Raw genomic sequence first — 20535 nt, forward strand, 5'->3', positions numbered from 1 at the left:
GGAGCTAGCACTACAAGAAATTAAATGAGATTTTATGTGGTAATTCCTTTAGTGGCCATAAAAACTAAGGATATATTGTTGCCACTTAAAGAGGTTCTATCAATGACAACATTAATTAATCGCCAACAAAATTTTCTTTCTTTGATGTAGAGGGATATGGGAGGAAGTAGGCGTGCCGTACATTGATGGACAAACCAGTACCTTGAGAGCTCCATAACATAAGAAAGTTAGAACGAATATAAGACGATACAAACAGTTAATTAGCTTAATTTAATTGTTTGTGTACAATCAAATCTACGAGTGTCAAATGAGTGGATTGTGTTGGATTTGGGCAAGTCAAAATGTGCTAAGTTAATAAATAAGTTATTTGGGCTGAAATGAGTAGAATTGAAATAGACTAAAATGCAAGTCACAACTCAATCCACTTAATTTTTACGAAGAAAATTTATTATTTTCTTTATTATGATTATAAATCACATATCAAATAAAAATGTCATTTTAAAAATATTTTAACAAAATCTCTTATGAGTCAATTTAGACTACATATCAACTCAATGTTTAACTGACCTCAAAGAATTGAGTTGAGATGATGAGTGGGTGGTCAATAACCCACCCAAACTAAAATGAATTTGGCAGATTGTGAGCCCGTTTGGAATTGCTATTACAAAATTGTTTATTTAAAAAATATTTTTATAAAATAGCTTTTTAGAAAAGTTCTTTAAAGAAAATAATAATTTGTGTTTGATAAATTCATTTAAAAAGTGTTTTTGATAAACAAATTGTGTTTGGATAATCTTTTTCAAAAAGTGTTTTTTGAGATAATGACCAAAAATGACATCTATCAATAGACTTTTATTGCTAAAATCAATTTATAGAGAAAGTTTATTTTAAATATCTACTATAATATTTTTAATTAAATTTTTTGAAGAAAAGGTCAATTTTTTTTTTTTAAAAAATAGAATTTATATTTTTCTGTTACCTTATTTTTTGAATCTATTTCACTGTGTCAAAATTTACTAAAAGTAAGCAAACATTATATTCATGCATACAAATATCTAACTGAGAGTATATTTACTTTTTCTTTTGGATATATTTTTACCGTGTCAATTCTAAAATTAAGTAACCACATCCATAGACATATACCCATGATAACAAATATTTAAAATAAAATTCTATCTGTTATTTTTTATCTTTTTTTTTAATATATCTTTACTGTGTCAAATTTACTACGAATAAGCAATCATCATATTCATATATAGACACTACATTGTAACAAATATATTACTTTTCAGGAATTATTTATTTAAAATTAAATATTCAAGAAAAAATTTACATGTGCTTTCAAAATACAATCTTATAACGTGATTCATCTGTCAATTGTTATCATTATAATAAAAAATAAAAAATTATATATTCTTTAGTTATCATCATCAATGATATTTTCAAATTTATTTAAAGAAAATAAGTGAAAATAAAATAACAACATATAAATCATAAAGAAATATGACGTAAATATGAAATGTAAAATTTTAAAAATCGAACGCTAATCAAACTTATAAAATGTGTTAATTAATAAGAAATATATATATATATATATTTGTGTATATATATAAATATATTTGTGTGTGTGTGACAGGGATATTTTTGTCATAAAAAAATAATTTTCTAATTCTGCTTCTGCTTTTTTTGAAAAGCAGAATTTTTCTACTTCCCATAAACATAAAAAGTCTTTCTACCTTTTTTTAAAAGCATTTTTACAAATTTACCAAACACCTCTATTTTTAAAAAAAGTATTTTTTTCTCAAAATAAGTGCTTATTTTGGAAAATAAGCAATCTCAAAGAGACACTCAATTGGATTTTGCTACCACTAATCAAATCAATGGAGAAATTACAAACTCACAAATTTCTTTGGGGAGATTTTTGTAAAACAAAATTTAAATACCTTTGGAACTTGTCAAATGCCCTTTGAAACTTAATTCTTTCAGTTAACCAACCATTCCTTCGTTTTTCTTCTTAATTCTACTAACTATGATTACAAGGCCTTAAACAACATCAACTAAATATTTTTTAGTTTGAATTACTTGATATGGTCAATCAGGGAAAAGAAATATTCTCCTTAATTTCATTTAACTACTTTCTTAATGGCCAAAAACAAAACTTGTAGGTAAATAGAGTCAAAACATGTTCAATATTTTTTCTTTTTTTTGGTACTTGGACGTGGTTTGAATTTGGCGCCGTTTATAGTGAAAATATAGTGCTTAAATGTTTTCCCAAAAATTGTGGCATCATAAACTAAATGCTAAATTTTAAACATATACTTACTTATAAAGAAATTTGGTCAATATTTAAATTTTTGGTCAAACTTTAATTATAATAATTTTATTTATTTCTTAATATCATTTTTTAGCTATATTTGACACTAGTAACGAAAATATAATGCTTAAATTTTTTCTATATATTGTAGCATCAGATACATCACATATTGATTAAATAATTTTTTTTAATAAATAATTATAAATAGATTCGGTAGACATTTAAATTTTCTGCCTAAATTTCAATTACAATAATTATATAGATATATATTTCATACATCAAAGTTATATTCAAATTAGATATTCTATTAACCATTTTTATCTTAGAATGTTCACACCACACCACTATAACTAGCAAGATTATAATTAATTTATTATATCTGTCTTATAAAGGTTTTTCGGTTATTCGGATGAAATCGTCTTGTATTTTTCACCTTAGGACATTTATTAATGACTATACCTATATTGTATTTCTTCTAACTAGCAAATCAATATGATGTTATTGTAATCTTTATCTAGACATATAATATTCACTATAAAACCTATTAAAATGTCTTTCATTTTTCTACATTCGCTAGAGTTTTCTCGTGATAGGTATGCACTATTTTCATTTACATATATTTCCTATTTTTTGTAAACTTTAGAAACGAAATAAGTAATATATATGTGTGTGTTTATACTATTCTTTTCTTTATCATCAATTAAATTTTTATGCTTTTTTATCAGTCAAACAAAATTGATTTGAGAATGAGTTTACCTATGAATACTTGCGATAGTGTTCGAGGTACATTTATCAAAACTAGTCTTTTAATCAAACATTACTTTTTTATTTAAATTCTTAAGAATTGTAAAATTAATATTGTGACTTAATTTCGCGGTGTTGTAATATTCACATTTGTTTGTTAATTTAATGAACTGATTTGTCATTTTTTTTTTTACTCTACTTAGCCCTTTAATCTGAAACAATATTTACTCATCTTTTAATAATCGAGAATAGATCTTTGGATCTTAAATCGACGAACCAAAAGTTATTGTATAGAAATAATTAATTTTACCTTACACCTTAATTTGGCCCTATAAATTTGAAAAGCAATACTCCATTAGTCCTTTTAATGAGTTTATATGTTGCCCCATTCAAAAGAAGAATCGAGTGTTATTTAAGAAATCAACACTTGAAAGACTAGTGGATGACTTAAACCATTGACTTTATAAAAATAAATATTTAGTATGTGTCACTCCACAAACCATATTTCATGCAACATAAAGAAATAAAGAATCCTTCATATAAATTGATGAGAAACTAAAATGATAAAAATATAAATAAAATAAATTAAAAAGAGCTCGCTAGATACTTTTATTTTATTTTCATATGGTATAACAATATCTTAAACTAGTTTTAATTTGCAGAAATTTATGTATATCTTTTTTGTCCAAAGTTTTTCATGTTTATTTTTTCTCGAGAATGGTCAAATTTTTGCTTTCCATACAAATTTTTAATGAACAATTTTAGTTTAATTTAGAAATAATAGGCCATACAATAATAAAACAATCAGTTAATTTGAGCAATTGTGTTTTGCATTCTCCACTTGATCATAAACACGTAGTTCTAAAGAACATAAACGAAAAATATTGTCAGTTTATATTTTAAAATCAAATAAGGTGTACAATAAACTTTTAATAAGAATTGACGTGATTGCTTATAAATTTTTTGATTGTTTTTGAATCTTTATTTTGATGATTGCTAGATTTCATTGAAAATTCTGATGGAGGTGATTCATCAAAAGCTCATTTGTTGAGAAGTAATAAGGTAAATTTGTTAGAGTATTTAATTATATATTACTATTTAGACTCTTGTTAATTAATGTAATCTAATCTTAAAAATTAGATTACATTTGTTTAGAGCCTTAAGTTTAATTTTCAATAGCTGAAAGTATGATATATTTATTTTGACAATTATTTTTCTTCCATTATCTGTCCAGTTTAACCGAGGAATTGAACCCCAAAATATTGCAAATTATTCAACCAGGGCTTCAAAGCCAGTTGCATCACTATCAGAGTAATTATTCTTGCATCTGCATATATGTATGTATGTATGTATTTATAAATGAGGAGTATCATATTTCAGAATTTTAACTTTTTTGTTTGTGTTGTTACTCATGGAAATAGTGAAGAAAAGAAACTCCAATGAAAAAGATAGTTGTATTACAAGAAAGTAGTTTTGGAGTGGGGTTCAAAAGACGTTATGTGCGTATGATGCGTGCCCAGAATGATCCAAGTGTGATAACGACAACAAAAATATAGAAATCTGTTCCATGAATACTTCTGTTCATTCTTTCAAAAAAATTACTAATTTTATAGCTTCTTAGTTAAATTTCTGAAGAATTTATTGGTTATTATGGCAAATTGTGTTTTGTTTTCATGGAATTCAATGTGAATTCATAATTTAAATTTTATCATTTTTGTTGATTGAGTTTGTTTGGGTGGATTATATACAAATTAAGAATTTCTTCACCTAATTACATAATTTAAGCCAGAGCTACTGATCTTGAACTCGTAACTTCAAGTGCAGATTTCCCTGCATAGAATCATATTGTTATTACCATCCCTTATTTAAACTTTACATCAATCATCTTTTGAAAAAGTGCCTTTGCGCCTTATTATAAGTTATTATATTGTGCATGATCAATTTTTTTCAAAAATATTTGTTCAGAAATTAATTGCGGAAAATGACATATAAATATTCACTTTACAATTGATAAAAAAAAATTAGTCAAAATATTTATTACAAGAGCTTTTTCAAAAAATGTTAATATATTTTCAAAATACAGATGTAGAGAATCCGCTTGTTTTGTCCATACTATATATATATATTTTTTGTAATTCTGGTTGATGCATTAACTAAATAGAAATAGTTTATACACTTAGCATATTACACAAGCCCGGTTGTAAGTCCGGTTCAAAAATGAAAGAGTTTCTTTCAGCATTAGTAGGACAATGTTTGATTTTCCTAACATATGAAGTTCCTAGTATGTCTGCCCGCACATGAGAGAGAGCATACACAGGAGGAACTGCAAGCCGTTTAATGCCTCCAAAACTTCTAATTGTTGCTTCATTCCTAGCTAGAGCAGCAGCTACGTGGTTCTGTTCCCTGTAGCAGTGAACAACTGGTAGAGTACTCCCTATCCTTCTCAGCACAAACCTGCATGAATCAAGGATAGGATCATGGTGTAAGTTACCATTTTGAGCATAAGAAATACCTGTACTGAGTCAACATTGATCTCTATTGGAAATAGTTTTTGATCCTCCACAATCTTCAGACCTTCCAGGAGAGATAATAGCTCCATTTGATTGTTTGTGGCTAATTGGAAGCCCTTACTGAAGCCTAAAATCCAATCTCCCTTTCGATTTCTGATTACCCCTCCTATCCCTCCTACTTCAGGGTTCTTCAAGTATGAGCCATCAATGTTCAGCTTGTATAGGTGTAGTTGAGGTGGGGTCACTTAATGCCGATCAAGGTAGGGAAATTTTTGGGGCCTATGCATCTTCTGGAGAGATGGGTAAATTCGATGGCCTCTGCATAGGCTTATTGTCCATGCTATAGGTAGTTGGTAAAATATACTCTAATGTTTTTACTAAAAGGTGTTTTTTTTTTTTTTTTGCCGAATAAAACTAGCAACATGTTTCTCCAACCAACTTCTACTATTTCCAGAAGTTGCTATTTTTTCAGCTTCTTCTTCCTCATTAGAAAATAATACTACTAAAGAATGACATCTTTTTCAAAGTTGGATCAAACAATTTTCCTAAGAGTTCTTTCAGTTTCTTTCCCGTTGCATGCAAAAAATAATTTTCACCATTACTCAATATTTATTATTTCAAAATTAGGCCGGTCAAGAACCTCTCTCCAAAATAAGTACTTCTAGAAATTTGTCACCTATATATGTAGTACTACTATTTAGACATGTCCAATATATTAATTAAGATGCACGTAGGATGATTGAGCAAAAAAAATCAATAAATACTTGTAGACGAATTCGTGTCGTCGATTCCCGTATCTATATTAGGAAAAATACTGAAGAAAAAAGTGGAGAAAAGTGCGGCAGCCAACGCTCAAACTATGTATGAAGCAATTAAACAATGGTTTTTAGTTATATACAGAAACAGTGTACGTGATTTTATCTTATTAGTATATAATTTAACTGATTATAACATGTTGTTATCGTATCTTTTTACCTAATGATATCAGATTTTCTGTGAAGAGATACCTATTATATATGACGACATAACATGATATGATAAAGTAAAAGCTCTTTACTGTAGATTGCACGCATATAACTTGAACTCGTATATATATTGTCTGTTCTTGTACGTTATATGTTACCAAATTATAGTTTTCTTTTACCTGGCCCAAAGAAATATACTGCTGACTTTGTTGGCCGATATGGAGTATCCCACATCAATTTTTGCACATCATTGAAATTTTATAAAATACCAACATAAACTGAATTTGTGCTCATAACTTACAATGAACATAAACCAAGATCCATTTTTTCATGATAATTTCTAATACTTTACTACTTGTGAACAAATTCTCAAGACACATAAGACTTTAATTTGAATCACCTAGCTAGGTCATGGAATTCATTGGTTATATGTAAAGTAATTCATGGACGATGCATGTCGAACCAGCTTTGCCACAAGCGTAACCGTCAAACCACATACTACTGAAAATATGAAGAATGTATACCCGAACCACCAACAAGTACCCTCGCTTTCAATCCTAAAATTTTGAATTCGAGTTATCAATGAAGCAAAAAGGGTGAAAGCTCTTAAGGAAGGATAAAAAAAGAAACCAACCAACAAACAATTTCAACATCAAACTTATTTGAAAGCATTAATTCTTCTTCTTATGTTCCTACTTATCATGATCATAACAAACTTAAATGATATCAAGTTAATATTCAATAATTTAATATATTTGAAATGGTCTATATATGAGGAAAAAAACATATTGTCCTTAATTTCATTAAACTATTTTTCCAATGATCAAGGAACATAACTTGTATATTCTCTTATATAATAAGAGGGAATAAGCAGCTACATTAGAACCCTAATTAAATATTATAAGTCATTTACCTATTACAAAATTAATATAATATTTAATTAGAAAAAAAGTAAAATAGATATTTATGACATGTTTGTTTTAAGAATGAAGTGTTGAAGCAGGCATGAGGTTGACATGCCTGCTTCAACTGTAATTTTACTATATCACCCCTAATTAATATTATAAGTCATTTATGTATTAGAAAATTAATACTCCCCCCGTTTAAAAAAGAAAGACCTACTTTTCTTTTTAGTTCATTTAAAAAAGAATGACCCTTTTTCCTTTTTGGTAATACTTTAATTTCAACTTTTCACATAGCATATTTAGGACCACAAGATTAAAGGGTATTTTGGTACATTTGACACAACTTTAATTTAAGGCCATAAGATTTAAAGTCTTTTTTATTTTCTTAAATTTTGTGTCAAGTCAAAGTATGCCATTTTTTTTTAAACGGAGGGAGTAATATTTAATAAAAAAATTAAAATAGACACTTATGACATGTCTGCTTCAATTGCTTCAATCGTTACTTTACTATATCATTCCTAATTAATTATTATACCCCTAATTAAATATTATAAGCCATTTACATATTATAAAATTAATAATATTTAATTAATTAATGGTGACAGTAAAATTACGATTGAAGCAACTACAATAGTCATAAATGTCTATTTTAGTTTTCTTCTAAATTATTCTACAAGTATTTTTTATAGTCATTTTTTATGTCCCTTCTAATTAGTTATTACAAGTCACTTAAGACATGTGTGCTTCGTTGCTTTCATCGTGATTTTACTATATCATCACTAATTAATTATTATGGTCATATAAGCATTGAAAAATTAATAATATTTCGTAAAAAAGGTAAAACAGACACAAAATGATATGTTAACATAAAAAATTTGATTGACTTCAAAATTATAGTGCACATAAATTGGAATGTGATAGAGGAAGACATAAAGTAACATATATTATTCAAAAAATGAGATAAAAAATATATTATAAATCATACTAATTAAGAACTTAATATAAAAATATATATGTAAAAAAGTATCAAAAAATTTTGATTGACTGTCAAAATTTTATCTATACCACATAAATTGAGACAGAAAAAAATATTCATATATTATTGAAAAAACATTGTAAATCACATAATTAACACGTATACCACATAAAAAACGTTGTAAATCACATAATTAACAACTTAAAAAACTTAAAAGATATAAAATATTTGACTGACTGTTGAAATTATATCAACATTATTTAAATTGAAACAGAAAAAAAAGTATTATAAATCACGCTAATTAAAAACCTAAATTATTTTAAAATTTTAAATTGAGATAGAAAAATAACTAGCACGGACCATCCATATCTAGTATCCAAATAAAATTCAAACGTCCTATTTTTGTTTGTCATGCTTGGGGGTAGTGTGAAATTGCCCGCCCTCATAGGGAAAACTAGTTACTAATAGCCCGTGCCCAATAAATATTTTTAAAAAATTTATTTTAATTGTTGTGATTTATAATATTTTTAAAAAATATATAACATATTTTTTTTTTGATATTTTAAATTGTTAACTATTGTAATTTATAATACTTTTTATGTAATTTTTAAATTTTTAGATGACCATAATAATTAATTATGGATAAAAGAGTTAAGCTGCGAGTGAAGCAGCAAAGCAGACATGTCTTAATGACTCACAACAACTAATTAGAAGCTATACATCAAAATTACTATAAAAATACTTGTGAAAAAAATTTAAATGGTCATAATAATTAATTAGGAGTGACATAGTAAAATCATGATTGAAATAACGAAGCAGACACGTCTAATTAGAAGTGATACAACAAAATTACTATACAAAAATACATGGGTGAAGCAGTTGAAGCACACATGTCATAAATATCTATTTTAATTTTTAAATAAATATTATTAATTTTTTAATACATAAATAACTTATAATAATTAATTAGAAATGATATAAAAAAATCACGGAGAAAGCAACTTATGCAGCAGGCGAAATCATAAATATGTATTTTACTTTTTTATTAAATTTTATTAATTTTTTAATATATAAATAATTTATAATAATTAATTAAAAATTACATAATTAAAATTACAGAAAAAATAGCTGATAAAGCAGGCAGGAGAAGCAGATATGTTGACGGAGAGCTGCCTGCTTCTCCGACCTTCCTTTTTTTTTTTTTTCCTCTTATTAGATAGTAATATAGTGCTTAAATTTTTTCCTATAAATGGTGGCATCACAAAAATATACATTTTAAATATATACTTAAAAAGAAATCTGGTCAACTTTTCAATTTTTGGTCAAACTTTAATTACAATAATTTTATATATTTCGTACATCTTTTCTTGAGATATATTTGACACCAGCTGTAATGAAATATATTGTTTAAAATTTTTCTATAAATAGTGACACTGAATGCATTTCAAAATAAATAAAATATTTATATTAATACTTAAAATTAAATTTGGTCAACATTTGAATTTTACGTCCAACTTCAATTACAATAATTACATATATATACTTCTTACATCAAAGATATATCCAAATTAAATATTCTATTAACCAAGTTTTGTCTTAGCATATTCATACCACAATGCCATAACTAGCAAGATTATAATTAGTTTATTATATATATTAGAAATGCCTTTTGATTGTCTAGATGAGATCGTCTTATATTATTCAACTTAATATATTTATTAATAATTATACCTATATTGTATTTCATTAGCAATCGCAATTATAGTGCATCTAATTGAAGTAACTATAATCTTATCCGGACATATAAAATTCACTATAAAATCTGTCAAAATGTCTTTCATTATGCTCCATTCATTAGAGTTTTTTGTATGAAAGGTGTGCATTGTTTTCATTATATGCGTGTGTTTTTATAATGTTCCTTTTTCTAAATATCATGAATTAAGTTATATTTTCTTTTTATCAGGCCAACAAGTTGATTTAAAAATGAGTTTACCTATGGATGCACCTACTTCCAATGTCATTCAAGGTAAATTATCAACAATTGTCCTTAATTTAATTCATACTTTATTATTATATATAAATTCTTATGAATTGTGGAATTAAATGTGATTTTATTTCGTGATGATGTAGTCAAATTGATTTATTTTAGTCTCATTAATTGGTCATGTCTTTTTTTTTTTTTAATCATGTATGGTTTAGCTATATGAAACTATTGTTCTAAGGGTTTACGATTATTTGATGGAACAATCTGTTGTTTGATGGCTGTTAGGTTAAAAAAATATTTAAAATATTTCTAAAGAGTAAATTTCACTTAGTCTTATCTTCATTAATTAATCTTAGATATGAGAAATTACATCAAATTTGAATGAATCTTTAGATCGTAAATCAATGATAAAAAAAATTACTATTATATAAGAATAAAAGTAAATTGCACTAATCTCTTTGTGACCCTTTGAGTTTGTGAAACAATACTCACTTCATTGTTTGAATGAGAATGATGTGAACTAAGAGTACTTTATTGTATAATAATGATTAACTTCACTAATACCTTAATTTGACCACATAAGTTTTCAAAAACAGTTTTCACTTTAATGAATTTATATATTGCCTCACAGCCTCAGTCAAAAGGGACTGGGAGTATTATTTTAGGAATTTAAAACTAAAAATAAATTTATCAGTTTATATTTTAAAATCAAATAAGGAGTTCAGTGTATTTAATTTTTAATAAAAAATAACTTGATTGCTTATAAAAATGTTTTTGGATCTTAATTTTGATGATTGCTAGATTCCGTTGGAAATTCTGCTGAAGGTGATTCATCAAAACCTTATTGGTTGAGAAGTGCTGCTAAAAAGGTAAATTTGTAGAGTATTTAATTATATATTATTACTTTGGGCTATTGTTAATTAATGTAATCTGATCTTAAAATAACCTAACGGTATAAGCATAAAACGAATAGAAAGAATCTACATTATCTGAGTGTTTAGATTAAGGAGCTTTAACTTTAGTTTACGAATAGCTAAATTTAAGTATAATATATTAATCTTGACAGTCATTTTTTTCGATCTGTTCAGTCTGACCACAAAAACGCTGCAAATTGCTCAACTTATAAGGCTTCGAAGTCAGTTGCACCACGACCAAAGTAATTATACATACATTTTGGATATATGTACTTCTAAATGATTATCACAATTTTAATGTATTTGTGTTTTTGTTAATCACAGAAAGAGTAAACAAAAGAAGAAATCCTCAGCAACTCCAATGAAAAGCACAACTGTGTTGGAAAATAGTTGTGGATCTGGAGGAAGGATCAAAAAACCGTATCGGCGCTTAATGATGCGCGCCGATAATCATCCAAGTGTGATTGCTGAAATGAGGAAGAGAACAAAAACTTCTTCCAAAAAGAAATCTGCTGCTCCATGAATGCTTTAGTTAATTCTTTTAATATCTTATGAACAATCTCTTGGTTTGTTATCATAAATTGTTATTGTTGTTTTAGTTCTTGACTTTTATGTTTTGTGTGGTTTTATAATTCAGAATTTTAGTTTTACATTTGTTCTTGACTGAATTTGTTGTCTATATATATATATTAAGTGAATCTTTTCACCTTATTACATAATTTGAGCCAGAACTCGTAATTTCAATTGCAAATCCACTCTGCATGGGATCATATTAGTAGTATTAGTATCTCTTAGTTAAGTTTTATCTCTATCATCTTCTAACAAAGTACTTTTACAAAAAAAAAGGAAAATAAACAAAACAGTTTGTCTTTAACCTTATTATAAATAATTTGTGGTCGATCGATTTTTTTATTTTTTTTCAAAAATATTCTTTCAACATTAAATTGGGAAAATGGCATATAAACAATTGATATATTTATTACAAAAGATTTCTCTAAAAATGTTAATATAAATATTTCAAATCACAAAATAGAATAGAGTAAACTTTTTTTTTTTCTGTACTTTTAGTTATTGGTAAACATTTTATATATTTTTTTTACTAAAAGATATTTTTGTCCGAATAAAATTTGAAATAATCTGGGAAGTGCGAGGATCCGTTTTAACGAAATTTCCATTTTTCGCTGTTAAGCAAGTCTTCACTCTATTCGGCTGACTTTCTTAGAAGTTTTTCAAGATATACTTTCTATGTCTATTAAAATCCGACATAGGCCACTTCCTGCTTATGCCCTAGGAAGGTCAAGTTTAATCTGTCTTTTCTGAATCGCAACTATAATGAATTCTTTCACTACCTTTCAAGAAGAATCAATATATAAATTAAGTTGCTCGAGAAGTGGGTTGAATCCCATGGAATTTCATTCTGTAGGGAAAGAGGATCTACTGAATAAGTATGCAATCAATTGTAGGCGGGTGTCAATGAATTTGCCTCTTTCATTTAGCGTTCATTATCGAATTAGACACTTAATTAACCCCACCCTCAACTACGGGGGAAGTCACACTTTGACCTATGTCTCACTTTGATAGTTCTGTCCAATGAATTCATCAACCAACCTTGATCTTGACTCACACTACGTACCAACTTTATCTATTTATAAAGATATCTAATGAAGCGGAGAAAATACTAGAAAAGCAATTGAATAGACAAGGCTCCGTAAGAGAAGGGATAACTGGAGTACACCTAGAACGACGAAAGAAGAGTATGAGAAGAGAGTTTCGAAGGTCAGATTGGGTTGGCTGGTAAAGCTTGTGTTCCAGATCAATAAATACTACAAATTAGTACTGCTAACAAGAAACTAACAAAGTGAAGATGCTAAAAAAGAGCTTGTTTCGGTTCCGGATATGAGAATTCGAATAAGAAGAACAGAAATACAATAGGACAAGAAGGAGAAGAGGCGAGTACAATTTCACTTGTTTGATAACCAGTTTCTCGATCAAAGATAGAAAAGAATTCAAAGCATACAAGAATGTTAGACTTTGAATGTTATTTCTACTTCTATTTCTGAAGCGAGGTTATTTTTCAGTTTCTTCTCCATAGTAGAAAACCATTTTTAGTATTACTAAAGAATATTTTTTAAAAGTTGGCCAAGCAATTTTCCTAAAACTTATTTTTTTCAACTTTTTTTTTCCATTACATGTAGAAAAATGGTGTAATCTCTGAATCTAATGAAATTGTAAACAAGACACCTTTTGATTTTGAGGAATATGAAAGTAATTCACTTGCTATGCCTTCTCTCACATTGGGTCTTGTCCACACTACTAATAATACAATTATTGTAGCACAAGATGTTGTGATTATATTTGCAGATGCTAGTTTACAAAAGGAGAAGAATATAGCAAGCATTGGAATGGCAGCTATGGATAGCTCTGGAAATTTGCTTCAAGCCCTTGGTACCCCAATTCAATTTGTTGGGAAGACCATCATTGCAGAAGCGCTTGCAATCAGGATTGCTTTGGAAAAAGCTCAAGAAAATGTATGGACAAAGGTGCAAATCTTATCAGACGCAAAGAATGTAGTGGATATGGTTATAAAGAGTAGTGTAGCTTCATGGAAGATAGATACCACGTGCGAAGATATATGAAAGTTAATGAGGATTTTTGAAGAAGTTGCAATTATATATATTCCTAGATCTTGGAATATAGTAGCGCACAATATGACAAAATTTTCTCTTACATTGTTCGATAAATTAGTGTGAACTTCTTGCTTTCCTAGTTGGGTTATAAAAGATGCCTCTGCATCTTTTAACTCTTTTAAGTTCGACTTTGCATTAATAAAATAAAGGTATTGATTGAAAAAAAAAAAATACTCCTATGTATTATTTAGAAATTTGGCCGGTTAAATATCTTTTTTCCAAAATACGTACTTTTAGTTTTCTAGAAATTTGACAGTGTTATTGTAAGAAGTCAAAACTCTATATAGTACTCCCTTTATTTCATTTTAGTTGGTCCTTTTTCTAAAAATATTTGTTTCAATTTAGTTGTCCCCTTAATGAACTCAAGAGGATTTTATTATGTTCTTTCAATATTACCCTCAATATTAAATGATTAAACAAAGTGTATTTATACAAATTCACATTTTTAATGCATAATTAATAAGATTTTTTTAGCAAAATAAGCTTGTATTAAATAATTTCTTAAGAAATGTGCCAAGTCAATAAGGACCAATTAAAACAAAAGGGAGGGAGTAATATGTAAGGCATATGCTACATGCATTTGCAAGACTTGAACTAGAAAACACATCGTAAGGAAATAGTCTTAGCCAACCTATTTAGGCATGTCCAATAAGATTAATCAACATGTACGTAAATTGATTCAGCAACACATACTTTTTAGCAAGCTTTCTCCAATTTATTAATTTGCTTTTAGTCGATCAATGTGCTTTACTTTCAGCTTTATAATAAGCAAACAATTACATGTTACACCAGGCCATTGTATCAAGATTTGTTAACATATTATTCAAAAATTACCTGTTACACCAGGCCATTATTCAAATTGATGCAAATATGAATAATATGTAGATAATACAAATTGGATCATGCTCCTGGGATTTATGCTATTTATTACTAACTAAAGATGTGTGTGTGTATATATATGTATATATTCAAATATTTTGAAACACCAACATAAACTTGAATTTGTTAGGTTAGCTTATGCTCAAAAGTAATGCACTAAACAGAGAAAACATTTGTCTAATGATATTTTTAAGCACTACTTCCATGAACACTAATAGTACTTGTGAACAAATTACCAGGATTCAGGATACAGAGAAATTAGAGCAAGACTTTGAATCACTAAGAACATAGAATTCAATGGTCACGTAAAGGAATTCATCGACGATTGTATTTCTTCCAAGGTGCGCCCTTTGGTCTCCGGAACCAGCTTTGCAACAAACATAACAGTCAAACCACATACTACTGAAAATATGAAGAATGTTCCTGAAACACCGATGAGTATACACTTTCAGAAATGAAAAAAAAAAAAATCTTTCGCGGTGATTTTTTATCTTTCTGTGACCACATTAGTCGAGACAAAAGTCCCATCTATAGTTAGAGGGTTTGGAGTAATGGATATTGATGGACAAGTACCTTCAGAGCTCCATAGCATAAGAAAGTTGAAGGAATATGAGACAATCCAAGAACCGAACCAGTTGACTACTGTCACTAGGCTTCCAGCTAAGCCTTTGACATTGATGGGGAATATCTAAGATACAAATAGTTAGCTTAAGTTAGTGTTGATTTATGTAGTAGCAGCATTCATAATCAATGAGGTCGATTTTAGAGCTACAAACCTCTGACATAATCACCCACGGTATGCCTCCCATGCCTAATGAGAAAGATCCAGTAAAGACCTGACAGCAGTTACCAAACATATTTAGATTCAGAACGTTAATCCTCTGCCAAACTTCCTATATGGATCAAAGTAGACTTTGAGAAACACTTGACTACTTTAATCTCGATGAGGTAGAACTAAAATTAGATGGAGAGTTGTCATAAAAGATTTGTAATTTCTCTGAATCAATAATTGGCCTAATTAGCCAAGAACAGAACTCAATGGAAGTAAAGGATCCATATACACGACACCATCTAGTTGGAATTATAATTTTGTCATGTTAGAGACTTGTCGGTCACTTTATAAGCAAAAACTTCAAAGAACTAATCATTCAGTATTCAAATGAAATGAGCCCGTATAATGCAGAGAGGACATAGAGGTTCATATAGCTTGCCAGAACATGTTAGGATTGAGGTAAAGTTTGACTTATTTCCCAGCAGATGTAATGATGTTACGTAAAGAAGGATCCAGTGTGATTGCATAAAAGAATCAAAATTGCATACCAGTAAATTTCATAGTCTAACTTCAACTACTTTGCAATCAAGGCATGGTTGATTGAATGATTTGGAATAATGAAGATATTTGAAAGTAGCAAGAGTAATTTTCTTGCAGATGCAAATAATGTTACATAAAGAAGCATCCAGGGTGATTGTACGAAAGAATAAATTACATTACCAGTATTCCAACAAGTGCCAAAAAGGGGCTAGACTTCCAAAGTTGAAGATCCTGTGAAGATACATTTTATCAGAAAATGAAACATACATAACAGACTAGAAAGATATGGATTTTAAATGGAAAACCTGAAGCAAGAATGACGATCCTACAAGGAAACAACCCAAGCATGTGCCAGCAGCAGATACCTAAAGAAAACCATAACAACATTTACTCGTTATAGGAAAAAAAATTCACATACACAAAAAGGATATCTACTTTCTAGTAATTAATGTTTACCATAAGTAGTGGACGTCTTCCTGATTTATCCATCAAGAGTACTCCTAACACTTGCATTGGGATCTACAGATTACCAAAACACTCAAAATCTGATGGAGCAAACTCATGATTGATTGAGCGCGTTGAGGTTATTTACCTGTACAATTACCATTGCAATTGATCCAACCCTACCGGAGAAACCTGGTATATTTTGTGATTAACAAAATAAAATTCATTCATGTTTTATTTAACAAGCAACTAATGAAACACCACTTATAGGAACATTATATACCAGCTGACTCAAAAATAGAACTTGCATAATATGCAATAGCATTGACCCCTCCAAATTGTTGCAATACCATTAAGCCCACTCCAACCTGGATGAATTGATAGATAAAAGATAATACTATTACTATTGATTGGAGAAGATAAAGATCAGTTGGTCGGTACGAGAATATAGAAGGTAGTCTTACGATAAGAGAATGTGCATATATCTTTTGGAATAAATCAATTATCTTAGCCTCAGAAACTTTCTGAAGTGTTTCTGTGTAATCCTACAAGTCAAGATATGATACATATTAAGCATTATTTATCTTTGCAGTCATACAAGTATCATTATGGAAATTAAATTACAAGGACATATAATGCTTTCACTCATGGAAAGTCAGGAATTTACTTTTATTTCAGCAGCTTCTTCTGCTATATCAGCATCCTTCCCCCTAAGGCGTTGAAGAGAAGCTTCACACTCTTTCCACTTACCAGCCTTAGCCTGTCAACAAAAACATCGCCAACCAGCTTCAACTTCTGTTTCTTGTAAATGAAATGCAACTTTTATCATTCTGAGTACATCAGAACCTAGTTGTGAAAATACTTTGAACAAGTTGTACAATCTTACCAGCCATCTCGGAGACTCCGGTATGAAAAACAGGCCAAAAAGCTGTATTATACAGGGAATAGCTCCTGGAATTATGTTTCACTTTGGATCAATAAACAATTCCAAAGCAAGAGGTTTTTAAAGGGAAAAGGAAAGAAATGAAATTTACCAATCGTAGCCAATAGGCGCCAGTTGATGAGTACTCCAACTACATACATAAGTGATGCTCCAAGGCATATCATTAGCTGAAGCATCAAAAGCATACAAAGATTAGCTGCCAAAAATGGGAAATGTAAACTAGAACTGTTGGGTTACCTGATTAACAGTTGTGAATGCGCCTCGGAGATTCTTAGGCGTTATTTCTGCAACATATACAGGTACCTATGTGTGGAAAACAAAAGCAAAGTCAATTGTAATGTAAGACATATTAAACCTGTTCAATAAACACTCAATTTATTTACCACGTAAGAGATAATGCCAACTCCATATCCCATTAACAACCTCCCAATGTCAAGCCACAAAGCATTCTGTTGATGATGACAAACAATATAAAAATAAAATAGATATAGAGGAAACAACAGTATCGTAAAGGTGGAATGAAGGTTGAGATGAATACCTTGCCAAAAATAATTGCAAGCCAACCCAAAAGACAAAACAGCTCTGAGAAGCCCATTGCCTGCATGATAGACATAATAATTTGACTGTAAATGGAAAGTTGATGTTTAAACTTAGCGCAGATGTTTAAACAACCAATTGAGAACTTACACCTCTCCGGGCGAAAAGATCCGCTAGTTTCCCACTCATTACAGCACCTATCATCGCTCCGATAGTCCATATTGAACCAAATACAGAGTACTATAATTGTAAAAGATTACATACAGAATCAGAGTAAAAATTTTCAAGTACATTTGGCTATTTACAACTTGCTTTCAGTCAAGAATCACAGGAAATAAAGAATTCGACAAGATCGATCATAATTTCATTTAAGTGTTTGAAAACTCTATAGTTTTCCAGAAATTAAGTGAAGTACAAGTCATGCTACTCAATCATAACACTTCTGCTACACCTAATAACTTAATGCAGTTATCAAGTGCAAAAGGCACATACTCATACGACTAGCTTCAAGGTAAAACTTAGGTTCTCCTATATCCTTTTGTACTTATCTAATCTTAATTCTTGGTTCACTACTTGGTTTTTAAATTTTAAGTGCTTGAATTAGTGAGCAAATATGAAACCACTGCATCCTTAAAAGACTGAAGAGGTAAGTGAAGATTATGAAAAAAGTAGATATATGGCTTACTAGTCTATTAATGCATGATACATTATCTAATAAATAGTGTTAAATTAACATCTTAGTAATCATGGAAATTTTGGGTGAAACTTTGGATGTTATACTATACTTCCTCAACTTCAACTCCATTTCTGTCCATATTCTTTGTTGGTTTAAGTGAAATCATTCACAAGAGATGCTCTTGAATGTTTCTCAAAGGAAAATATTTTCCATGAAAAATGTGTTCTACAAGATTTTCTCGCTTATTTTCTAGTGTTCGGTAAATAAATAAAACACATTGTCTCGAGTTTTATGAATAATGTTACAACTTACCTCTGCCATGGAGAGAAAAAGTTCCTGTATTATTCCATTTTGGGCGGGTGAAGAAAATCCCACCTTCATATGAACAAACAACAGTCTTCATTAAGCAGATCAATTTTACCAGAATTAAAAATAACGAACCAGGTAACTTCTTCACATTAGAAACTTCATAGGCATGGTGTAATAGTCAAAACTTCAGGGGCAAATAATTGTACCATGAGAAACTTTAAGGGCATAAAAACATAAAAGCATCTTAGGATGCCACGAGACAAAACAAAAAGTACAACCAATTTATAAGCTGTTCATCATCATCCTGTTGTAGATCTATTGGAGTGTGGACCATTCCAAAATACTCTTACAAATTTACATTTCACATAAGCCAAAAAGCAAAGGCAAAATAGGGTACTAAATTTACACTGAAGTGAGTTACTTTTGTTCCATTTATAAGGCTTTTCTTTTTTGTCTTTGTTGAAATGCTTTGATAGCCATATAAATACCATCATACTATTAAGCTCACAAATTTTATGATCCCATTTACATATGATTTGAAATTGAAGTTTTGTTTGGACGTATAATTTGAATTTCTTAAATGATAGTTGAAGTTGATTTCATCTAGTAGATGAACCACAAGTTATGAAAACTATCAATTTTTTTTTTTTTAACTTTTATACAATCTAACCAAATTAGCAAACGAAATGAGTAACTGAAGGTCAAATAGCCATGGCACTTTCACTAAAACGTCATTACTAAAAGCAAAACCAATAGTAACATTTTATTCCACTTTTCATTTTTACAAAGAACTGAAACTAAGCAAAAAAAACACTTACAGCAGAACCAAAAACAAAGGAGCCGGAGACAGCAACCAAGGTGCTGAATACGACGGCGGCTGTTGCCGGCGCCGGCGCCGGAGTATCTCCACCAGTAGGAAGCAAAGGATCAGTGGTTGTAAATCCATCTTCTATTCTTTCCCTCTCCATTTAACTAACCTTACAGTCACTAACTTTAATTTCTCAAAAATATTATTTTTTGATTTTATGATGTTGTAATTGATAAGTCGAATCAATATATACAAGTGCTGCACTCATGTTCATCTTGACACAGAGGATAATAATTAAAAAGGAAAAAACATTATGTTTGAGTCCGTTTTTAAGACATATCAACGTCATTTATTGTCCAAATTTGCATAGTCAGCAATAGGCTGCTCTCATCAACTCGGTAAGTACTAGACTATGCTAATTAATTCAATTAATAAGCATTAAATCTAAAATCTTAAAATTCGTGTTTACTTCCAACAAATCAAGAGTACCTTATTAACTATACACATAATTGCACCTCTTTAAAGTTATACTTATATCTGTTACTTGAAACCATCCATCTTCAGATTTACTTACATTTTTTCCATTCGTTTCTATTTTATCAATTACACTTTTCTGCTTTATATATTG

General features: G+C 29.2%; 1 protein-coding gene and 1 long non-coding RNA gene across 2 annotated transcripts; one reads left to right on the top strand and one right to left on the bottom strand.

The window, feature by feature from the left end:
• Positions 1–10248: 10248 nt before the first annotated feature.
• On the top strand, positions 10249–11554 carry LOC124886432. The gene is made up of 4 exons (XR_007043603.1): positions 10249–10289; positions 10378–10440; positions 11200–11267; positions 11487–11554. It is a non-coding gene; the product is annotated as an uncharacterized LOC124886432 (long non-coding RNA).
• A 3496-nt stretch (positions 11555–15050) lies between these two features.
• LOC107839529 (sugar transporter ERD6-like 5) lies at positions 15051–20224 on the bottom strand. Its single transcript, XM_047394635.1, has 18 exons — positions 19918–20224; positions 19103–19165; positions 18265–18354; positions 18116–18175; positions 17961–18026; positions 17815–17880; positions 17669–17744; positions 17521–17585; positions 17302–17394; positions 17099–17179; positions 16918–17002; positions 16783–16826; positions 16647–16709; positions 16496–16555; positions 16371–16421; positions 15655–15714; positions 15452–15566; positions 15051–15301 (listed from the first exon to the last, which is right to left on the bottom strand). The coding sequence occupies exons 1-18, from the start codon at positions 20065–20067 to the stop codon at positions 15180–15182; spliced, it is 1410 nt and encodes a 469-aa protein (XP_047250591.1). The 5' UTR covers positions 20068–20224; the 3' UTR covers positions 15051–15179.
• Between the last annotated feature and the right edge of the window lie 311 nt (positions 20225–20535).

The sequence above is a fragment of the Capsicum annuum genome, chromosome 8 (assembly GCF_002878395.1).
Source record: "Capsicum annuum cultivar UCD-10X-F1 chromosome 8, UCD10Xv1.1, whole genome shotgun sequence".
NCBI lineage: Eukaryota > Viridiplantae > Streptophyta > Magnoliopsida > Solanales > Solanaceae > Capsicum > Capsicum annuum.